Here is a 20,443-nt window from a genome sequence, read left to right on the forward strand (position 1 = left end):
AGAGTGCTGTGGCTTAGGGTTGCTATCCACATTCTGGGAAATGTTCCCAGTCAAACATGTAAAATAGCTTTTTAACACTTTCCTATAACCAGCTTGACTGCTGCTTAAAGGGCATTCCCCCTTGGCTCTGAGAGTGCCAAACTGCTTGTACTGCTCTTGTATGCGTGTATATATTGACAGGAACTCTCCGTGCCCTATGCCTTGTACGAGACAGGCTCAAAATGCATCTATCTCTAAATAAATATAGCTGAGAAGTCAAGCTAGAGACCGTGTGTTGTTGATTTTGAACTGTGTCCATCTTGTCACTTTATTATGAAAGGAACCATAGAAAGCAGAGACTGACTGACTGTTGTAAAGCACCTCACATTCTGACATGAGATTCATGTATTGTCCAAGCTCTTGACATATAACAGTGTTGCTTTCTTTAGGAGACTTGTACTCTCTTACATGTGTCCACAGCACCATTAGACTTTCATTTGCTTTCAAGAGGTCAGGCATTTCCTCTTTAAGTGGTAATGGCTGAAGCAGCGGAGAGCAGACTAGGGAGTGATTCTTCACTCCTGTCTAAAGCAGTGTATAAAGGAAATGGTCTAAGAACTTCATAGGGCTCTCACCTGTTGGCTGCCTCTCCCTTAGAGGTCTGGACTTCAGAGGGGTCACAAGATCTGAAGTAGATCCTGAACTGTTCTGCCTTGGACAATACAAAAAGACTTAATCTGATTTCTAAATAAGAATCCTCTTCTGCACTGTTGGTGCTAGGGCAGAAATTAAGACAGTCTTGTTCTCAACTTCATCAGGGCTACTGTCTGCCTTGGCATACATAGAAAGGATGAGGCCTCAAATATCCTATGCTGTGATAAGAGCAGATCCAGAAATGGTAGAAAAGAGCCCCCTGAGTGTACAGGGGGTGGAGGATTGCTGGTACTGTAGTTGCTCATCCTGTTGCTGGACTGAGTGCTGCTGGACACTGAATGGCTGTGCAGCTGTCCAGCCATACCACATTCTTACCCAAGTTTATTACTGACTGACTTGGAGTTAGTGCTTGGACTCCTGAATCATTGTTAAAGTGGATATCAACTGTCTTCCACCCTATATGGGGCTTTTCTCCCCATCTTATTGCTGGAGCTGCTCCTCTAAAACATTACAGGGAAAGCACCTTATGCTGATGATTCAGCCTCTTCTGTTTTGTTGGTGCCAACGCTTAGGAAAGAGCCCTTCTTGCTTATACCTCTTCCTACCTTAAGGAACATCTCAATTCTTCCAAGTCTTGCTGCCATGCTTCCCCCAAATCTCTGAAGCAATTGCTGTGTCCCTACTAGTTTCCTTTGCTGCGTGGCTGAAGCTCTGCTCTTAGCACTGCAGTCACGTTCCCTGTAACCTTGTGCATGGCAGACACGTTTGCCTGCTTCTCCTTTGGCGTTGGAGCTCATCAGAACCGGAAGGCAGATTAAACCCACTTACAGCAGCAATAAACCATGTCTAGAGCTCGAGGGAACTGCAGGAGAGAATGAGGTGGAGGGGATGTCTCAAAAAGGCAGGGTCCAGTTGCAGCCCAAAACCTCGCTTGATAATGAGTGTGCAGCCTATATGCAAAATACATCTTGTCTGTCCCTCCTGTGTTGACCCAGGTCTAAACAGCACATGTGATTGGCATCCTGCAAAGTGACCTTCAGAACTCTCCAGTAGCTTTGCCCCGTGAGTAACTCACACTACAAATCATTTTAAAGAGATGCACTCAACTATTTTTTTAATTTAATTTTACTCTTATATTCTCTGCTCTTTGTAATCTGCTTGGAAATAAAATGTTTTTCCCTGCAGCCTTTGTTGTAGTCTGTTTAAGAACCATTAAACTTTGCCTGATGTTTCTGTTGGAACAGAAGCCAACATGCCTGTTTACTGCTGTGCCTGTGCCCATAGTACAACAGCTCAGATCCGTGTGTCCCTCCCAGGTAGGCTCAGCAAACCTTTGTTAGCCTGTTCTTTTTTAAAATAAGGGTAGAGACCTGTCATGCTGATCTTGGTCTGGCACGATGCCTCCTGTTGTGCTGATCCTGTGACAGGTGATGCTGACTTGAGAGTGTGTGTCCTTGGCAGGCGGCGCTTTCCGATCTCTGTTCACATTTCCTGTGTCCTACAGGGTAACGTGAGTAACCCATTTCTTGAAGCTGCTTTCTGATCTTTGAACAAGGAATTAACCTTCTGCAGCAGGGAGTTGTAGGCAGAGAAGCGCTGTACTTTAGTCCCTGAACTAGTTAGTGTTAGGGGATTGCCTTGGGCAGGGTGTTATGGGGAGCAGGTGAGAAAGGGTGTGGTTGTCTCATGTCCCTCGTGCTCTGAGGCCGAATCTGGAATGTCACAGCAAGTAAACCAAGAGGAGGAAGTTGTTCAGTAACCTGCAGTACAGGAACTTTTCCTGATGCTCAAATGGAACTGCAGGGATGGGAACATCTCATCCTGGAAAAAGCCAACTGCTGTGTCCTGTAAGGCTCCTCTGAGGCAGATCTGTGTTTATGCCTGTTCTGTTCCTCCTGGCACAGTCCCTTTGCTCTTCTACAAAATCCTCCCTCCAGCCCCAGTCTGTGGCACAGATTTGAAGGTGCTACACCCCCATCCCCAGTGTGCAGCTGTCCTAGTCACACTACTTGTTTGTACAGTCTGGCCTGGTGGCTTTGGGAAGAGGGGGCTAATGCCTAGCTGGGATCACCTTGGATCTTCTCTGGTGAGACTGCTGCCTCTCTGCCTTTCATTCCCTTGAGGTGCAAGACTGGCCTTGCTGCTGCCTCTTGACTTTCATCCTTTGTGCAGCTCCCTTTGACTTACAAAACTGCTTTGGATTCTGCTGGTTTGTCCCAGCTCTGCATTCACCACTGGCCCAACAAGCCCATTCTTGTCTTCTCAAGCTGTGGGAGTGTACTTGGTGTTGGACTCAGCTCCTAACCCACAGTCTGTGCATGTCACCATGTTACCCGTAGCTGGGCTTTTTTAGGTGGTCTTATAGCAGGCATCACACTGTCCTGGTACCACAAGCTGGTGCCAGCCAAGGCAGAGCCTGGCACGCAGGGCCCACTGGGCTGTACTGGAGTTCAGCTCTCTTCCTGTTGCCTCCTGCCAGTACATGGACCCGGCTGCTCGGCCTGAGCACAGAACAGCCGCGATTACCCGAAGTCACCGGCCTGAAGACGCACGGGCTCGGTGCTGAGAAGCTGCTCAGGAGGTGCTGCCGGCGGCTGAGAGCGACAGCCGGGCCCGGTGCGTGCCCGCTGCCGCCTGGCGCAGTGCAGGGCGAGGGCAGCGGCCCTGCTGCGCTCCGGGGCCCTCCACGGCGCCAGGCGGCGCTGTCGGCACCGGCCCCTGCCGGAGGCGCTCTGTCCGCGCCGCCGCGGGGCGGGCACAGCGGGTCCCTCCCGGCGGCCGTCGGGGCGCGCGTGCGCTCGGTGTGGCGGGGCGGGCACGCGGCGGGGCCATGGCGGACTACCTGATCAGTGGCGGCACCGGCTACGTGCCCGACGACGGGCTGACGGCTCAGCAGCTCTTCAGCTGCGGGGATGGGCTCACCTACAAGTGAGTGCGGCCGGCACGGGGGTGGGACCGGGACCTGGGGCGCGGGGCCGCTGCGGTCGCTGACGCGTCTCCCCTCGTTACCCCGCAGCGATTTCCTCATCCTCCCGGGGTACATCGACTTCACGGCGGACCAGGTGGTGAGTGGCCGGGGCGGGGGAGCGGGCCGGGGAGCGGGCCGGGGGTTGCGCCGGTGCCGCCGCTCACCCGCCGCCGCCGCCTGCCTCCCCGCCAGGACCTGACCTCGGCGCTGACCAAGAGAATCACCCTGAAGACGCCGCTGGTCTCCTCGCCCATGGACACGGTCACCGAGGCCAGCATGGCCATCGCCATGGCGGTGAGTGCGGCCCCGCGGGCGGGTCCCCTGTGCCGCCCTCACCGGGCTGGCGGGGCAGGAAACGCTGCCTGAGGCACCCGCGTGGCTGCCCCGGGGTCCCGCAGCGCCTCGGGGCGAGGCCGGGCCCGGAGCTCCAGCGGTGCCGACGCCGCTGCTGCAGACGGCTGGTGCAGCGCCGGGCAGTGTCTGCGGTGTCTCACAGCTGCCTTTGTGTCCCCAGCTGACCGGAGGAATTGGGTTCATCCACCACAACTGCACCCCGGAGTTCCAGGCCAACGAAGTGCGGAAGGTGAAGGTGAGTGGTTGTAACAGCAGCACCAAACCGTGCTGGCACGGGGTGCTCTGTGGAGGTGGGAGCGGGTCTGGCCTCGCTGAATGAGCTGTGTGAGGAGATTGCTGACGTGTGCCCGATCTTCGTGTTTCAGAGCTGTAGTGCTGCCAGGGTTTGCAGGCACAGCCCTCTTGTTTTGTGCCAGGCACTGTCTGTGGTCAGCTTGGGACTCGAGTCCTCCGGTGTGGGAATATTCCCCATCATTTCAGGGAGAGGGTTAGCCTGGAGGCTCTTCCATGTTAACATTATTTGGGTGCGCCTTGTTGCTGGTTTGAGAGTCGTCCTGTTGGTGAGCATGTGGCTAGGCTGGATGATGGCAGACCTGTGTGAGTGGCTGCAGTAACCTGCAGGCATGTGCCTCGCTCCTGTCTGGCCTGGCAGTGCCACTCAGCCTGGCTGCTGGATCTGCTTCCTTTCAGAAATACGAGCAAGGATTCATCACAGACCCCGTGGTGCTGAGCCCAAATGACCGAGTGCGAGATGTGTTTGAAGCAAAAGCTCGTCATGGATTTTGTGGGATTCCCATCACGGACAATGGGAAGATGGGGGGCAAGCTGGTTGGGATCATCTCGTCCAGAGATATTGATTTCCTGAAAGAGTCAGAGCATGACCTGCCCCTCGGTGAGGTGAGAAGTGCTCACGCCTGAGGGGTGTGAACACTGTTAGGAAGCTATGTGGCTGTGATAAGGATAAGGGTGAGTGTGTGTCTGTGAGGGTGTTCTGCCAGTGGGAGGGAGCAGCTCCAGCTTAGCTCTGCAGATCTGTCTCTGAGTGTATTTCCAGGGGAGAGTGTCTTGCTTGTTTGCACTCGCTGAGCAACTCCTGCAGTGCAGACCATGCAGTTTATGTGGATCATGAGGATTATCTTTTGGTGCTGTGGAACCTCACCCTTGCTGATGTTCGTGGCTGCTGCTGTAGTCCCACATGCTGGCACTGCCAGCTTTGTAGCAGCTGTGCTGCCCAAAAAACCCTCCAAGTGCTGAGCTTCCTTTCCTGGGCTGCCTTTCCCTGTATGCATCATCTGGATTACTTGCTCTTTCAAATAATCCCGAAGGCAGTCTGGCCTTCATAATGCTTCGCTGTCATGTTCTCCTCATGCAGGAGAACGTTCTGTGATTCCAGTTACACAAGCTGTGTAACTGGAGATCTGCGGTGCTGTCAGGTTACACCACCAGTGCCTCTTGGCCATGCTTTCCTCTTGGCTCACAAATATTTTTAGCTCTTGCTGACCAAACGTGGTGTCACATGCTGATCCCTGTTTGGTTTGAAATCAGCTATAAATACATGATACCAGAGCCTTAAACCAGGAGTAGGTTATAAAAGTGCATATGGCCCTTCAAAGCAATGCTGCCCATTCACAGGAACCAGATAAGGATCTTTCCTCATACTTTCTTTGGGTCATTCAGCCCTGCAGAGCAGGAAACTTTCTGCTGGCAGTGTGTGGTGCTTGTCCCTGTTACCAGACAAGGCTAGGGGAACAAATGGTTTCCTCAATCTTCTCTCCACCTGCAGTCCAGCAGTCCCTTTACTGAGCCGTTCGTTGCCATCCACTTAAACACAGAGATCCTCATTAGAAGCGCGTGAATCCCACAGGCTTAGGAAGTGTCACCAGCCCTTGTTCTTCTGGGTGACTTTAACCTACCAGACATCTTCTGGGAGCTTAATACAGCAGGAAAGAGGCAGTCCAAGAAGTTTTTGGAGTGTATGGAGGACAACTTTTTGTCACAGCTGGTGACTGAGCCCATCAAGGGAGGGATTATATTAGATCTGTTGTTTGCAAATAGAGATGGGCTGATGGGAGTTGCGCTGATTGACCCTGCTTGGGGCAGAGTGATCGTGAAATTACAGAGCTCTCACTCCGTGGTGAAATGAGGAGGAACATCAATAGGACTTTTACATTGGACTTCCAGAGGGCAGATTTTGGCCTCTTTAGGAGACTTATTCAGAGAGTTCCTTGGGAAGCAGCCCTTAAAAACAAAAGTGTCCAGGAATCTTGAGGGCTCAGGAACAGACTGCCCCTGTGTGCCGAAAGATGAGTCGACGAGGCAAACGTCCGGCCTGGATGGGCAACGAGGTTTTGAAGGAACTTAGGAATAAAAAGAGAATGTATTATCTTTGGAAGAAGGGTCAGGTCTCTCAGGAGGTATTTAAGGGGGTTGTTAGGGCATGTAGGAAAAAAATTTGAGAGGCCAAAGCTCAGTTCAAACTTAATTTGGCAACTTTTGTAAAGGATAATAAAAAAATATTTTTACAAATATATCAATGGCAAAAGGAGGGGTAAGACCAACTGTTGTTCTCTGCTGGATGAGGGAGAGAACTCAGTAACTGCAGATTAGGAGAAGGTGGAAGTGCTCAATGCCTTCTTTGCCTCAGCCTTTAGTGGGAAGAGAGTTTGTCCCCAGGACATCTGTCCTCCTGGGTTGGTGGATGGTGTCAGGGAGCAGATTGGGCCCCTGTGATCCAGGAGGAGGCAGTCAGAGAGCTGCTGAGCTGCTTGGATGTTCATAAATCTATGGGCCCAGATGGGATCCATCCCAGGGTGATGGGGGAGCTGGCAGATGAGCTTGTGAAGCTGCTCTCCATCATTTACCAGCAGTCTTGGCTCACTGGGGAGGTTCCAGATGGCTGTAAGCTGTCCAATGTGATGCCTATGCACAACAAGGGTGGGAAGGAGGATCCTGGTAATTATAGGCCAGTTAGCCTGACCTTGGTACCCAGTAAGGCAATGTAACAGTTTATATAGAGTGTCACCACACAGCACTTACAGGATGGCCAGGGTATCAGACCCAGCCTGCAGGGGTTTAGGAGGGGTAGGTTGTGTTTCACCAACCTGATCTCCTTTTATGACCGGGTGACCTTCCTGGTAGATGCAGGAAAGGCTGTGGTTGTTGTGTACCTGGACTCCAGCAAGGCCTTTGGCACTGTCTCCCACAGCATGCTCCTGGAAAAGCTGCAGCCCATGGCTGGGACAGGAGCACTCTGTGCTGGGTTAGGAACTGGCTGGATGGCAGGCCCAGAGAGCGCTGGTGAGCGGTGCTGCATCCAGCTGGCAGCCAGGGGTGTCCCTCGGGGCTCTGTGCTGGGGCCAGCTCTGTTCAATATCTTTACTGACAGCATGGATGAGGGGATTGGGTCTTTCATTGGTAAATTTGCAGACGACACTGAGCTGGGAGCGTGTCTCCATCTCTTGGAAGGCAGGAGGGCTCTGCAGAGAGACCTGGAACGGTTGGATGGATGGGCAGAGTCCAATAGGATGAAGTTTAATAAGTCCAAGTGCCAAGTCCTGCATTTGGCCACAATAACCCCCTGCAGTGTTATAGGCTGGGGATGGTGTGGCTGGACAGTGCCCAGGCAGAAAGGGACCTGGGGGTACTGGTGACAGCTGGCTGAACATGAGCCAGCAGTGTGCCCATGTGGCCGAGAACGCCAAGGGCATCCTGGCCTGGATCAGGAATGGTGTGGCCAGCAGGAGCAGGGAGGTCATTCTGCCCCTGTACTGGGCACTGGTGAGGTCACACCTGCAGTGCTGTGTCCGGCTCTGGCCCCTCAGTTTGGGAAGGACCTTGGGATGCTCGAGTGTGTCCAGAGGAAGCAACAAGGCTGGTGAGGGGCTGGGAACACAAACCCTGTGAGAAACAACTGAGGGAGCTGGGGTTGCTCAGCCTGGAGAAAAGGAGACTCACATGTGACCTTATCGCTCTCTACAGCTCCCTGAAAGATGGCTGTAGTCAGGTGGGGGTTGGTCTCTTTCTCCAGGCAGCAACTGACAACCAGAGGACACAGTCTTAAGCTGTGCCAAGGGAAATATAGGCTGGATATTAGGAAAAAGTTTTTTACAGAAAGAGTAATAAAGCTCTGGAATGGCCTGCCTGGGGAGGTGGTGGAGCCGCCATCTCTGCATGCGTTTGAAAAAAAAAAACTGGATGTGGCACTCAGTGCCATGGTTTAATTGAGGTATTAGGGCATGGCTTGGACTCAAATATCTTGAAGGTCTCTTCTGACCTAGTGGTTCTGTGATATGTGTGTGATGCCTCAGGCTTCTCTTGAGATGTGGGTTTTGTCACAGCATTTTTCAGTAGATACAGGCGTGGTCAGCCTCTTTCTGATGCAAAATGTCTGTTCTTATTGTATAAATAACTAAAATGTTCCTTCTTTGTATGCAACTGACCTACCTTCCTGAAGGGTTAGAGAATGTTCCCTTTTGGCTTTGTCCAGCCTTCTCAAATAACCTTTCATGGGGACTTTATGATCACAGAATGCTGTGGTTGGAAAGGGACTCGGAGGTCTCTTGTCAAGCCACCTGCTCAAGGCACGTTGAGCTGGAGGAGGTTTTGTGGGGCTGTGTCTAAATCTCCAAGGATGGAGATTGCATTATCTCTCTCAGCTGCTCTCCCAGTGGGAGACAACTGTTGTGATACCAGTCAGATGTTCCCCACTGTCCAGCGCTGCCCTTTGCTTTCCAGCGTGTTTTGGTGCTTGTTAGTCAGAGTGAGTGTGGGTGAGCATATTTGGATTGATGTAACTCCTTTGCCCCACTGACCTTTCCAGCAGCAGCAGTGGGTTATTCTGGGCAGAGCCCTTCCAGGGCCTGTGCATGGGAGATGCTGCCTGAAAACAAGATTGAGAGCATAATTTCTGCCAGAGCAGCATGAGACTCCCAAGGTATCTCCGGCCCTTATTTGCATGTGCTCCAATGAAGGGGAGAGCTGTTAGGGTGATATCCCAAATAAGGGTCATCTGGGAGTTGTCCCTTGTTTCCAGTTGTTTTCACTTGTCTTCCTGAGGCCTTCTGCCATCTCCTGTTTTCAGTGCACTAATGGGCTTGGGGCCTGATGCCAGTGCCCACGTGGGGACAGCACACTGGAGGCTTTTCCTGTGTGTTTCTGGAGGCGTGTTGCTGTGCTGTGGGCTCCTTGTGGAGCGCTCCTCCACAGCCACTGTGGAGCGTTTCACATGGGCAGGGGGGTTTGGGTATTTTCAGATCAATGTGAAGGAGTTCTTGTGACTCTTTATCTTCTCCCACCCACTAGATTATGACAAAACGGGAGGATCTTGTTGTGGCCCCAGCTGGCGTAATGTTGAAAGAAGCAAATGAAATTCTGCAAAGGAGTAAAAAAGGTACCTGTGACTGTGGCACAAGGGAGAGCTGTGGAAGCACTGGGTGAATGTGGGCACACAGTCCCTGTGTGGGTGAAACATGGGAGACAACGGTGAACACAGTGCCCACGGCCCTCTGCTGGGGTACAGAGTTCACATGCCTTTGTCTCAAATGCGTTTGGAGTTGAGGGATTCTTGGCAGCCCGGTGTTCGGCTGTCCAGCCATATGTCTTTGATTTTCTGGCCTGGCCTTCACATTTCAGTGCTCAGTTCATCCCTCTTAGGGTTTAGTAGTTTGACTTTTAATAGGGTGTTGTGCATCTAATTATTAAAAAATGCACACGTTTTCTGTGGTTGATGTAAAAATACTGAGTCCTTCTCCAGTCCTACAAACTCCTTTCTCTCTTTCTCAGGCCAGGGCTGCTGGCATCCTTGGCCAAGCAAAATTTGGTAACACACCTGAGTCTCCATCTTGTAGCAGTTTTTGCCTGCCCGATGCTCCTGGTCTGCTGCACTGCTCTGAGCTAATGTCTGTCTCCTGCAGAAATCTGCAGTGATGTTCTGTCTGTCTGTTTCCAGGCAAGCTGCCAATTGTTAATGAAGATGACGAGCTGGTGGCTATCATTGCCCGCACTGATCTCAAGAAGAACAGGGACTACCCTCTGGCTTCTAAGGACTCCAAGAAGCAGCTGCTCTGCGGTGCCGCTATCGGGACCCACGAGGATGACAAGTACCGCCTGGACCTGCTGGTGCAGGCTGGCGTGGACGCCGTCGTGCTGGTGAGCACCCACAGGGCACCCATGGCCACTGTGCTGGCCTGGGACACTGCGGGTTGAGTCCCCAGGCTGGATGAATGTCACTGTCTTTGTCACAGGCCTTTCTGTGTTAGAATATGGCAGTTTGTTGACCTCTCAGTCTTGTTCGGGTTAGAATCCTCGGATTGGAGGGATTCCTCTTCCTTGGAGATTTATGTGACCTGGAGGAGTTCTTAGGGTGCATTGAAGCCCTGAAGGCTATGAAGAGAAACACTGTCAGTTAATACAGAATCTTCTACAAATACCTCTTCCACTCTGCCACCAGCCTCTCTGATGTTCCTGACTGGTTTTGAATATTCAGCTTCTTATTAGTTTTCCTTGGTCCCTTTGGTGTTTGTTACTGTGTTGCTCTCTTACTGATGTTCAGGAGTGATCCGTGAGCCCGGAGCTGCTCTGCTGGTCTCCCTTTCTGGCCTGTAAACTTTCAGGCACAGTTGTCACTGCCTGTATTTGCACATGGTTTTCTCATCGATTGTGATACTGTGGGTGTGCTGTGCTCTGAGGGCACGGCTGTGCAGTGGGAAATGTTTAACAGACATCATTTGACTGGGTCACAGAGATTGGCAGGGAATGAGTGCTCACTGCTCCACATCTGGTATTTGAGCTGCTCTGCTGCACAGGAGGGAGGTGCATCCCCCACCAGCCCTCCTGGGTTTCACCATTTCATCTGTAGTTTGAGACAGGGCTGACAGTGTCCTGCTGATAGAGCCAGATGGTTCTTATCCACAGGCAGATGTTCTGCTTGTTGCCTTCTGTAGAAGCTACAGGATTAAACCTGAAGGATATTACCGAAGTCTTTACAATACTGAAGTCTTTATAATGTACTTCCCTTGTGCAGGGAAGTACATTCCTGTCTGGGCAGCAGCTTCTCTTGGGATTCCATGCCAATTTGGGGAGTGATTTTGCCCATTACTCAGCTTAGCATAGACCCCAGCAAGCAGAGTGAAAATCTGAAGCTACATTTGTAATCTGCAGAAATTCTGGTTGAAACTGATTTTCTTTCTGTTGCAGGATTCCTCTCAGGGGAATTCCATCTTCCAGATCAATATGATAAAATACATTAAGGAGAAATATCCCAACCTACAAGTTATTGGAGGAAACGGTAGGCATGTGTTAAAGACTCTTCTTGTCTTTAAATGACATTTGTTTCTTAGACATAGAGGGAGCTGCAGGGATGTGAATGAAATGGTCACCTTGGTAAATTTCTATGAGTTTAAAGTGGTTTCCTGTGACTTGTGGAATGGAGTATGACCACTGTAGACACAGGGCGGTACCTTTCTGCTGCAGATACTTAGAAACCTTTGTTGTGCAGCACAGCATGTTACAGTCCTCCATAGCACGTTATGCATTAGCTTATTTTACACACCAGTATAAAATTTTGCTTAATAATGAATACTGCTTGATGTGGAAATCTAGTGGCAATTTTCCCTGTCTCTACAGCAGAGCTCAGTGGTCCTTGTCTTTCCTTGATGCTGCTGTTACCCTGTATTCTGCCCTCCCTACCTCGTGTGGCCCAGAGAGTGTTTGGGACCATGCCATGACTTCTACTGCCTCAGCCTTTGGGTAGAAGTGTGTTGCAGAATAGCCTAAAGGGGCAGTGTCACCTCACCCACTGTGCAGCTGGAGCAGAAACTCACTGCTCCTCCCAGATAGGCCTGGCTCTGCCACAGGGTGGGGGATATTGGCTGCAGGGGGATGTTGGCAGCTGTGAGGGAACCTCCAGGGCAGAGAAGTGTTGTTTGCAGATTTGCTTGTCTGTTTTCAAACCGATTTTTGCTCCCCACAGTGGTGACTGCAGCTCAGGCCAAGAACCTCATTGACGCGGGGGTTGATGCCCTGAGGGTCGGGATGGGCAGTGGCTCCATCTGCATCACACAGGAAGGTGAGAGAGATCAGCCCTGAAGACACACGTGTTTACTAGAAATTCCCTGCTGAAAAGCAGCATGGCTGGGATGGAATTCCCCCATTTTTAGGGCAGTGTCCACCAGGAAGACCTCTTTCACCCCCTTTGTCCAGGATTTCCAACCTTTGGGGTGGCAGCAGCAGCAAAGGCATTTCCCAGGACTGACCGAGACTGAGTAGAGCTGGTGTGGCAGATGGTGGCTTTGCCTGAGGGGAGCTGTTGACTCGGTGTGGAATGGGGCTGGCAGGCAGCTCTGCAGGGAGAGGGGCTTACTGGATCCCCAGTGCTGATGGGTGAAGTGCACTGGGCTGTCTGTGCTCCCTTTCCCTCTAGCAGCAGTGTGCGTGATGCTTGACTATTGATCTGGGCTCTATGCCTTTGCAGTTTCCAGGCCAAAATGGGATTTCTGGCTTTTGTCTCTGCAGTTAGACAGAGCTTGTGTGGGGCAGAGGCTGTGCCACCCTTAGCTAAAAGGCAAGAGAGGCATCCCCCGGGGCCCAAGAAAGTCTGTCTTGAGGACTGACTCAGTCCTTGTGTGTTTAGGCTCAGGTGGGGTGCAGAGTGGTGGTGCAGCAAGGTGCTGCAGTCCATGAGCACAAGGACCAAAGGACTGCTTTGGTCCTTGGTCTGTGCCACAGGAGGCAGCAAGTGAGCAGCTGCTTGGCTGTAGGAGCTGCATTAGCTCTGCCCTTTCCAGCATGGAGCCTGTGAGCAGCCCTGGACCTGTGCTGTGTTCCCGCTTTGCCTGGCTGCAGGGGGTTCCCAGTCAGGGCAGTCTGTCTCAGGTCAGCTTTCTGAGGAGGGAGTAGTATCCTTGGGCTGACACTTCCATAGCCAGAGCAGAGCCAGGACACACATGTCCTACCCTGGCTCCGAGGCAAAGACCTGCTCTGATCTGCAGAGTGGTGAATGTTCCTGGGGTTCCTCCAGCTGCCCCGGTAATGGGGTTGGGTGTTGGATTGGTGAAGGTGTAGAGCAGAGGTAGAATGTGGCACTTCACAGGAGATGTGGTTGCAGAACTCTTGCCTGCAGCTTCCCAGGTTTTTGGTGCTGTTAAGGGAAAGAACTCTGGCTTTTTGGGGTAGGGGTCACCTCTCTGGGTGGCTGCCGGGGTAGGGCGAGCATGCGCTGTGCACAGCCAGACCTGGCTGCCTTGGCTCTGGCCTCTGGCTTGGCTCAGGCTAGGAAAGGGTCTGCAAAGTCAGCTCTGTCCCACACCGTATGCTCTGCCCAGTAGCAGGTCATTTCTGGGGTCCTTTGTTCTGCTGCTGTTCTTCTGTCTCTAAAATGTGTGTGTTTGTTTTTGTTTAGCTGCTCCAAAGATCCCTCCAGACCTAAAGTCCCACAGCCCCAAATGCCCTTCTACTGTCACGGGCACCTATAGTAAGTCACTTGCCCTGTTCCCAACCCTAATTATGTGTCTTGAAGCAGGACCCTGATTTGGCTGCACATGGCCCTACTGCTTGTTTGAGAATAATTTAGCTGTAGATGCACTTGGGGTTTTGTGGCTTTGGATACTGGTTTTGAATCTGAAATTAAATCTGAGAAGCCTTTCTGATTTCGTAAAGCAGAATCTGAACTGTCCAAGCTGAGGGAGCTCAGGCCTGTCCTCTCTCCACTCCAAATTCCAGTTAGGAGCCTGACGGCACATTTTGGATCCCTAGCCAGGCATGCTCCTGCTGATCCAGTACTGGGAAGCGATCCCTGAGCAGTTCTCAATTGTGCTCAAAACGTAGGCCTAGTTCTGGGCAAGTTGTGCTCCCTTCCCATGGAGCTGGCTCCCCTGAGTTACAGAGAGACTTCACTGCACGTGGCCACCTTGGCAGCTGTGTTCTATCTTTTCCCCGCCAAGTCCTGTGGAGAGAAGGGGCTTCTGCCTGCCCAGCACAGGGTGCAGTGTTCTCTGCTCTGATGCTCGGACCAAGCAGCCCCTTGCAAGGCAAGCCTTAGGCTTTGTCCTTTCTCCTAGTTCTGACACACCTCAAAGGGAGAGGTTTACTCTTGCAGATCCTGGAAGGTTTTCTCTAGCAGATGATTTTGTAGGGTCACCCTTTGCCAATACACTAAAAGGGACAAACCCTTCCCCTGACCGTGTGATGTGTGTGTGTGCTCAGAACCCTGCTTGGAACACCTGCGCTCCGGGGCTGTGGCACTGGGCACTGGGACACTCGGAGAGGCACGATGCTCCCAGGGGCCCTGAGCCAAGCTGTGCCTTAAAAGGGCTGGTCTCTGTGCTTGAGAGGTTTCTGCAGGCCCTGCACTGTCTATGGCACACTTCAGAGACCCTGGACTCAAAACCCTTCAGAAATGGGTGTTTCTCTCTGCAGAGCTCTTCCACAGCAGCATTTTGCAGCTGCACTGTGGCCTTCAGCAGTGCAGAACTGCAAGACCATCTCTTTAAGGGCATTGATGATAAAGCTGGCAGCCTGTCCCTGGCTGGCTGAGCCTGAGCTGAATGCTGGGGTCTGATTAAATTTAGTTCTGTCACAATCTAAGCCTGCAGTCTGGCTGCCCTCCCTCAGCAGCTGCTGAGCAGTGCTGGGAGTAGAGCTGGGAGTAGAGAAACTGTAGCCTCCTGGCCCTGGCAGGCCTCTGCCAGGGACATGCTGCCAGCACTGTTGCCGTGCAGGCTGAACCACACCTGGATTTCACACTCCGAAGTACTAATACTGTATGGCCTTAATCTTACCCAGTTTACGGGACTAACCATGACTGAAGAAAAGGCTTCCAGTTGATGGTGGGGAAAGGGACGTCTCCCTGAGAGAAGCTTATCTCAGTGTTCTTGCATGCCTGTGGCTGACAAACGTGTTACAAGACATGCCTTGTGCTGGTTTTCCTCACATAACGGGAAGCTTAACTGCTACTGACTGGGAAGAACAAGTAAATCCAAAGCTGGTAATTCTCTCCTCATGGGGCAGCTAAACTTGATGGAACCCTTGCTACATTGCAGGGCAGGAAGATAAATTATTACCAAACCATTCTGCCTCTTTCCTTTTCCACTGCTGCATGTGTGTTTGTGTGTATATGCAGACCTGTATGCATAGATATATTTATATCTATAGCATATACAGGCATATGAGCTCTCTCCCAGCCAACTGCCTTTCCATTCAACAGGCACATCGTACAGATGCTGGGTACATGGACAAGGGGTCTGGCAGCTCCAGGAGAGAGCCAGCAGTGGGACATGGCTACATGCCAGGGATGCTTTAGAGAGGGGCTTTTGGAGTTTGCTTTATTTCCTTCCCAAGCTCCCCACATGTCTGCTGTGCACAAGGATTGAGCCACGAGTCTCGTCTGATCCCAGGCATCCAATCAAAGCCCCCAGTCCCGAGGTCACTCACAGCTTTTTGGAGCCAAGGGCTGTGAGGACGTCTCAGCAGGCATCTCCCGGGCATCTGCTTCTCTTGGATTCAGCCTAGGGAAGGAGCACCCAGGGATTTGTGCGTTCCGAGTGCTGGAGCATGTGTGTGCTGGAAGCCTGAGCGAGCCTGCTGGGACGGGGATGTGCTGCCGGCTGGGGCTGAGCTGTGTGTGCTGTGTCCCGCAGTGCTGGCGTGCGGCCGTCCCCAGGCCACGGCGGTGTACAAGGTGTCCGAGTACGCCCGGAGGTTCGGCGTCCCCGTCATCGCCGACGGAGGCATCCAGACGGTTGGGCACATCGCCAAGGCCCTGGCGCTGGGGGCCTCCACAGGTGAGCACCACTGTAGGGAGTCTCCCAGGAGGCGTTTCCATATGGCATCACTCTGGGTCTGAGGGCCTTTACCTGCAGGTGACTGGGGGCACAGGGGCTGCAGCCAGTGCTGTGCCCAGGAACCCTGAGGGATTTTGCAGCCACTGCCACTCATGTGCTGTTCCTGGTGATATCTTGTGCCAGTGATGATGGGTTCTCTCCTGGCTGCCACCACGGAGGCCCCGGGCGAGTACTTCTTCTCAGATGGCATCAGGCTGAAGAAATACCGCGGCATGGGCTCCCTAGATGCCATGGACAAGAACTTGGGCAGCCAGAATCGGTATTTCAGGTCAGAGATGGTGCTTTGGGGCAGCAGATCAAGCTTTTGGGGTTTCTCTGCTTCACAAATACCCTTCATTTGTGCTTTCATGCAGTGAGACAGACAAAATTAAAGTGGCCCAGGGAGTCTCTGGTGCAGTGCAAGACAAGGGCTCTATCCATAAATTCATTCCATACCTAATTGCTGGGATCCAGCATTCCTGCCAGGATATTGGTGCCAAGAGCCTGACCCAAGTACGGTGAGTGCTTTCCCCATACCTGTGCTCTGGTTAGGTCATGGTGCTGCTGTCTGGAGTCCCTGTGCAGCTGTACTCAAGCTGTGGTGTGTTCTGGATAATTTGTAGCTCTTTTCCCTCATCTCCAGTGGGCAGTGCATAATGGATCTGCCAGCCCCAGGGACACAGGAGTATGGTCTGTTGTGGCATATTCAACTGGCTGGGCTCAAAATGTTGGGATTACATTACCCAGTCTGGTTCTTGGGAACACAGCAAAGACCATTCTGGCCACAGCTGGAGGAACCAGTGACCCTCATTCCAGATGTTCCAGCTGAGCATGTGCCAGAGTGCTGTCTTCCCTGTACTCTGCCTGGCTTGTGACAGGTGTCCTTCCCCCTCAGAGCCATGATGTACTCGGGAGAGCTGAAATTTGAGAAGAGGACAACGTCTGCCCAGGTTGAAGGAGGGGTGCACGGCCTCCACTCGTAAGTCCTTCTGACAGGATCTTTGTCACCCTGGGAGGGTATTGGGGGTGAGGAACAGCCACCCTGTACCTCAGCTTCCATGCCTTTGGCTTGGTGTGCCATTCATTGGCTTGCCCTGGCACCACAGCCAGGCCAAGCCCTCACCTGCCAGGGAGCTGAGACTGTTCCCCTCCCTGGGCTGGAATGATCCATTCCATACTGCGCCTTTGTCCCTCTCCTGAGTGAGGTGGGTCAGTACAGGGGGCTCCCTGGTGCTGCTTCTCTCACAGGTATGAGAAGCGCCTCTTCTGAGAGAGATCTGTGTCTCTCCCTGTGCCACCCAGCCCTGCGCTGCTCTGCGTGGGAGCTGCTCTTGCTGCAGAAGTGCCATTATTCTGGGCTGCCTGGAGCTCCTGCTGTCCCTTGGCTGCTTTCTGACCACCCATGGGGCTTGCCTTCCACCCAGGAGCCGTGAGCCTGGGCTGGAGCCTTGCACGTGTTGGCCATGTTTTACAATAAAAAAATGAAAATATGTGCAGTTGGTGTCAGCCCGGAACCCCTCTTCCTTCTTTACCTCCCTTGCTCTCTGTCCTTGGCTCTGTCCCTTGCTTTCCACACTACCAGAGGAAGCTGATAACCCCAGAAGGGACTGTGTGCACGTGAAGGGCAAAAGGGAGGAGAGAGCCCTGAGACAGGGCTGAGTGGGTAACACTGTGGCTTCTTTACAAATCCTTCCTGACAGCAGAAGACAGGGGCTGGACTGCTGGGTAAGAAAGCAAATGGTTTTTTACCTTGCCATTATCTCCTGCTGGCAGCTGCCAAACCTTGCTGTGGCAGCAGCCAGGATGCTGCAGGCCCCCATTCCTGGTCCAGCTCCTGCATTCCCAGTCCAGCTGCTTCATTCTTCCCCTAAACCTCTTGTAGTTGCCACACCTGCAGGCCCAGTGGCTGCACCCCCTTGGGCTGTTCACTGTGGATTACCTGCCCAGTCTCCAACAGAGCAGTTGTTTGCTGGAAGGTGGGCAATGCACTGGGAGGGACACAAGTGTATAAAGGAGCTGGTTGGCATTTCTGCAGGCCTGAGCAGTGCGACCATCCCTGGCTTGGCAGGTTTACCTGTGAAGACAATTGCTAAGTAAAGCCAGCCAAACCTTGCAGCTGCGTCCCCTGCCTTTCCCTGCCAAGGTGGAGTTCAGGGCATGGGGCTTCCATTTGGTTCATGTACTCTCTTCCCCAGAGGTGACATCCCCAACTATGAACCATCTAGTTTAGGACAGGGACCCTTTCCAAGTCCCCTGCTGGAACTTGAGCCTTCAATGAAAGGGGATGCAGCACCCTTGGACCAACACTGTCCAAGGGACATCCATGCTGGGGTGGTACAAAGCTCTCCACTGGAGAGCCCAAGCCAGGCCAGCACCAGCTGGGACACACTAGTTGCTTGTGCTGGCTGTGCTCAGGAAGCTGCTGGTACATGGCATCCCACCAGCACACATGCTGCCCAGTGCCCAAGGTGAGCACATGCCCCCTCAATTTGTTACAGCCTCAATGCGTTGTGCATTAACCACCACACAATTTCTTGTATTTCCCATTTACGTGTATTTTCCTCGTGGAGCTCCAGGTGTGCCTGGGGATGTACAGCTCACCCCACCAGCCTTCACCCTCCCTCAGGTAAAGCTTCTTGCAGCCAAGGTGTGGGGCATGACCTTGGCAGGGAGGCCAAGAAGTCAGGGACCGCAGGGAAGAGCTGAGCCCATGTATTTTAACATCCCTCCTGTGTGCAGAGCCATCGCTGAGCCGACAGCTCCACAGTTCACAGTGACCCTCGGAGGCTTCAGGCAGGCAGGGGAGGAACCAGCCCATGGGCATGGCAGGCAGTGCCTACACCCTGTAGGTGCCCCGCGGGGGGATGAGCCCAGCAGCCACCACGCGCCTTTCATTCATTAGGAAGTTGAAGGTTGCACATGCATTCGCCTGCGAATAGAAAAGGGAATGAGTGAAGCTCCGCGCCTCAGAAAGGAGACTCGGCCCCTCCCCACATGGCGCATGACCCCCTCACTCCCTTATAATGGGATGCTGCCTGTGCTCACCCTTACCGTGTCCTGCACCTCCACAGCAATCCCGCACTCCCGCATCTGCTTCATCATGGTAGGGTGCAGCCGCTCCACCCTGTCCCCTGTGCCCAGCACCAGGATCTCTGCAACGAAGGCAAGACAAGGGTGGGCAGGGCAGCATTCGAGCTGCCCTTCCTGCAGGTACCAATGGCCCCCGCACAGCCACCCTGACAGGAGCCCCAAGGGGGGCAGCTCGCGCCCCTCCTGCCCCGCGTACCTATCTGGGGCTCCAGCAGCCGGAACAGCGACAGACTCTCGAGCGAGATGTCCCGGTGGGAGCCAACCTGCGGGGACACGGCGGGCGTTGAGGGGAGCTGCCCCCGGCGCGCGGTGGCGACCGGCAGCCCCCGCCCCGCCGCCGGGCACTCACGTTCCACTGGAGGATGCTGCGGGGCAGGACGGCGCAGGGCCCCACCACCAGGTCTCCGCTGATGGTGAAGCCGCGGGTGCTGTAGCCCTCGATGAACATAATGTTGGGGGACTCCGGCTCCAGCACCATCACCCGGGTCCGCTGGTACATCTCATCATCCGCCGGAGTGAGCCGGTGACCCCGGCACGGCGCTCTGCGGGGACAGTGAGCAGCTGGGACACGGGGTACCCAAGGACACCGCCCAGACACCCTACGGCATCCTACAGGCACCTCCCCCGGTCGCAGGGCAGCCGCGGTGCCGGTACCTGCCCGCCGCCCGCCCCACCGCCGGCACGAGCCGCCGCAGCGCCGCCATGGCCGCGACACCGCCGGAACCGCCGCGCGGCCCCGCCCCCGCCGCTACCGCCTCCCGGCGGCCGGGGCCGGGACAGCGCCACCGGGGGAGCGGGATCGGACCGGGGCTCCCGGGGAGCCCTCGGGGTCCCCCCGCCCGCGGTCCTGAGGCACGGGAGGGCAGCGATACTCACACACCCGCCGCCTCCGGGCCCGGGCGCGCCCCGACCTGCAGAGCCCAGGTGGACGCCGGAGCGAAACCGAAAGCGGCCGGTGGCGAGGCGGGAGCGGCACGGCGGGAGCGGGGTGCGGGGTATCCCGCTGGAGCCTCCCCGACCCCGCCGCCCCGACCCTGCCGCCGGGAAGGGCTGCGGACCGGCCCGGGCTGCTGTGCCGAAGGCTGCGGGGCCGGAGGTGAGAGGGGAGCGGGCGGCTCCCCGGGCGGGAGGAGCGGGCCCGGGTCTCGGCTGCGCTCCTGGCCCGGTCCCGCCGGTGCTTCAGGGCTGCCCCAGGCTCGGCACGGCGCCCCGGTTCCCCGTGTGCCCCGCCGCGGGCGCCTGTTGCCAGTCGGGGCTGAACCCCCGGAGCCGCCGCCGGGACCTCCCGCTGCACCCTCAGCCCTGCTCCTGCCGCTCTCCGTAAGGCCGGTGGCACGGCGGGCTCAGAGGTGCCCTGGGACAGGGGACCCACGTCCCCCACCTGTGTCAACCCCCGGGGCCAGCCGTAGCCTGACATTGCAGGGGCCACCGGGAAGCTCCCTGGCAGTGGCGGCGGAGCATTTCCCGCCACCGTGCCGTGCCAGAGGCATCAGGAATTCCCACAGCCGGCAGCCTTGGCCAGCGCAGGGTCCCAGGGATCCCCGGGTAACACCGCGGGAGCTCCGCACGGGGCCGGTGGGGT

General features: G+C 54.5%; 2 protein-coding genes across 3 annotated transcripts; one reads left to right on the plus strand and one right to left on the minus strand.

Annotated features, from left to right (window-relative positions):
• The first annotated feature begins 3,407 nt into the window (after nucleotides 1–3,407).
• On the plus strand, nucleotides 3,408–17,261 carry IMPDH2 (inosine monophosphate dehydrogenase 2). Of its 2 annotated transcripts, XM_084214278.1 has the most exons (15): nucleotides 3,408–3,561; nucleotides 3,650–3,698; nucleotides 3,794–3,895; nucleotides 4,116–4,190; nucleotides 4,646–4,852; nucleotides 9,257–9,344; nucleotides 9,903–10,102; nucleotides 11,150–11,240; nucleotides 11,925–12,020; nucleotides 13,353–13,424; nucleotides 15,589–15,732; nucleotides 15,916–16,060; nucleotides 16,146–16,289; nucleotides 16,667–16,750; nucleotides 17,020–17,261. In XM_084214278.1, exons 1-15 carry the CDS (start codon nucleotides 3,464–3,466, stop codon nucleotides 17,039–17,041), a joined length of 1,617 nt encoding a protein of 538 aa, XP_084070404.1. In that variant the 5' UTR covers nucleotides 3,408–3,463; the 3' UTR covers nucleotides 17,042–17,261. The 2 variants fall into 2 exon arrangements, with proteins under 2 accessions (XP_084070404.1, XP_084070405.1); XM_084214279.1 differs by lacking the exon at nucleotides 13,353–13,424.
• Nucleotides 17,262–18,468: 1,207 nt separating this feature from the next.
• NDUFAF3 (NADH:ubiquinone oxidoreductase complex assembly factor 3) lies at nucleotides 18,469–19,588 on the minus strand. Its single transcript, XM_084214175.1, has 5 exons — nucleotides 19,516–19,588; nucleotides 19,211–19,403; nucleotides 19,058–19,124; nucleotides 18,823–18,923; nucleotides 18,469–18,700 (listed from the first exon to the last, which is right to left on the minus strand). The coding sequence occupies exons 1-5, from the start codon at nucleotides 19,563–19,565 to the stop codon at nucleotides 18,608–18,610; spliced, it is 504 nt and encodes a 167-aa protein (XP_084070301.1). The 5' UTR covers nucleotides 19,566–19,588; the 3' UTR covers nucleotides 18,469–18,607.
• Between the last annotated feature and the right edge of the window lie 855 nt (nucleotides 19,589–20,443).

The sequence above is a fragment of the Fringilla coelebs genome (assembly GCF_963513975.1).
Source record: "Fringilla coelebs genome assembly, chromosome: 13".
Taxonomy (NCBI): domain Eukaryota; kingdom Metazoa; phylum Chordata; class Aves; order Passeriformes; family Fringillidae; genus Fringilla; species Fringilla coelebs.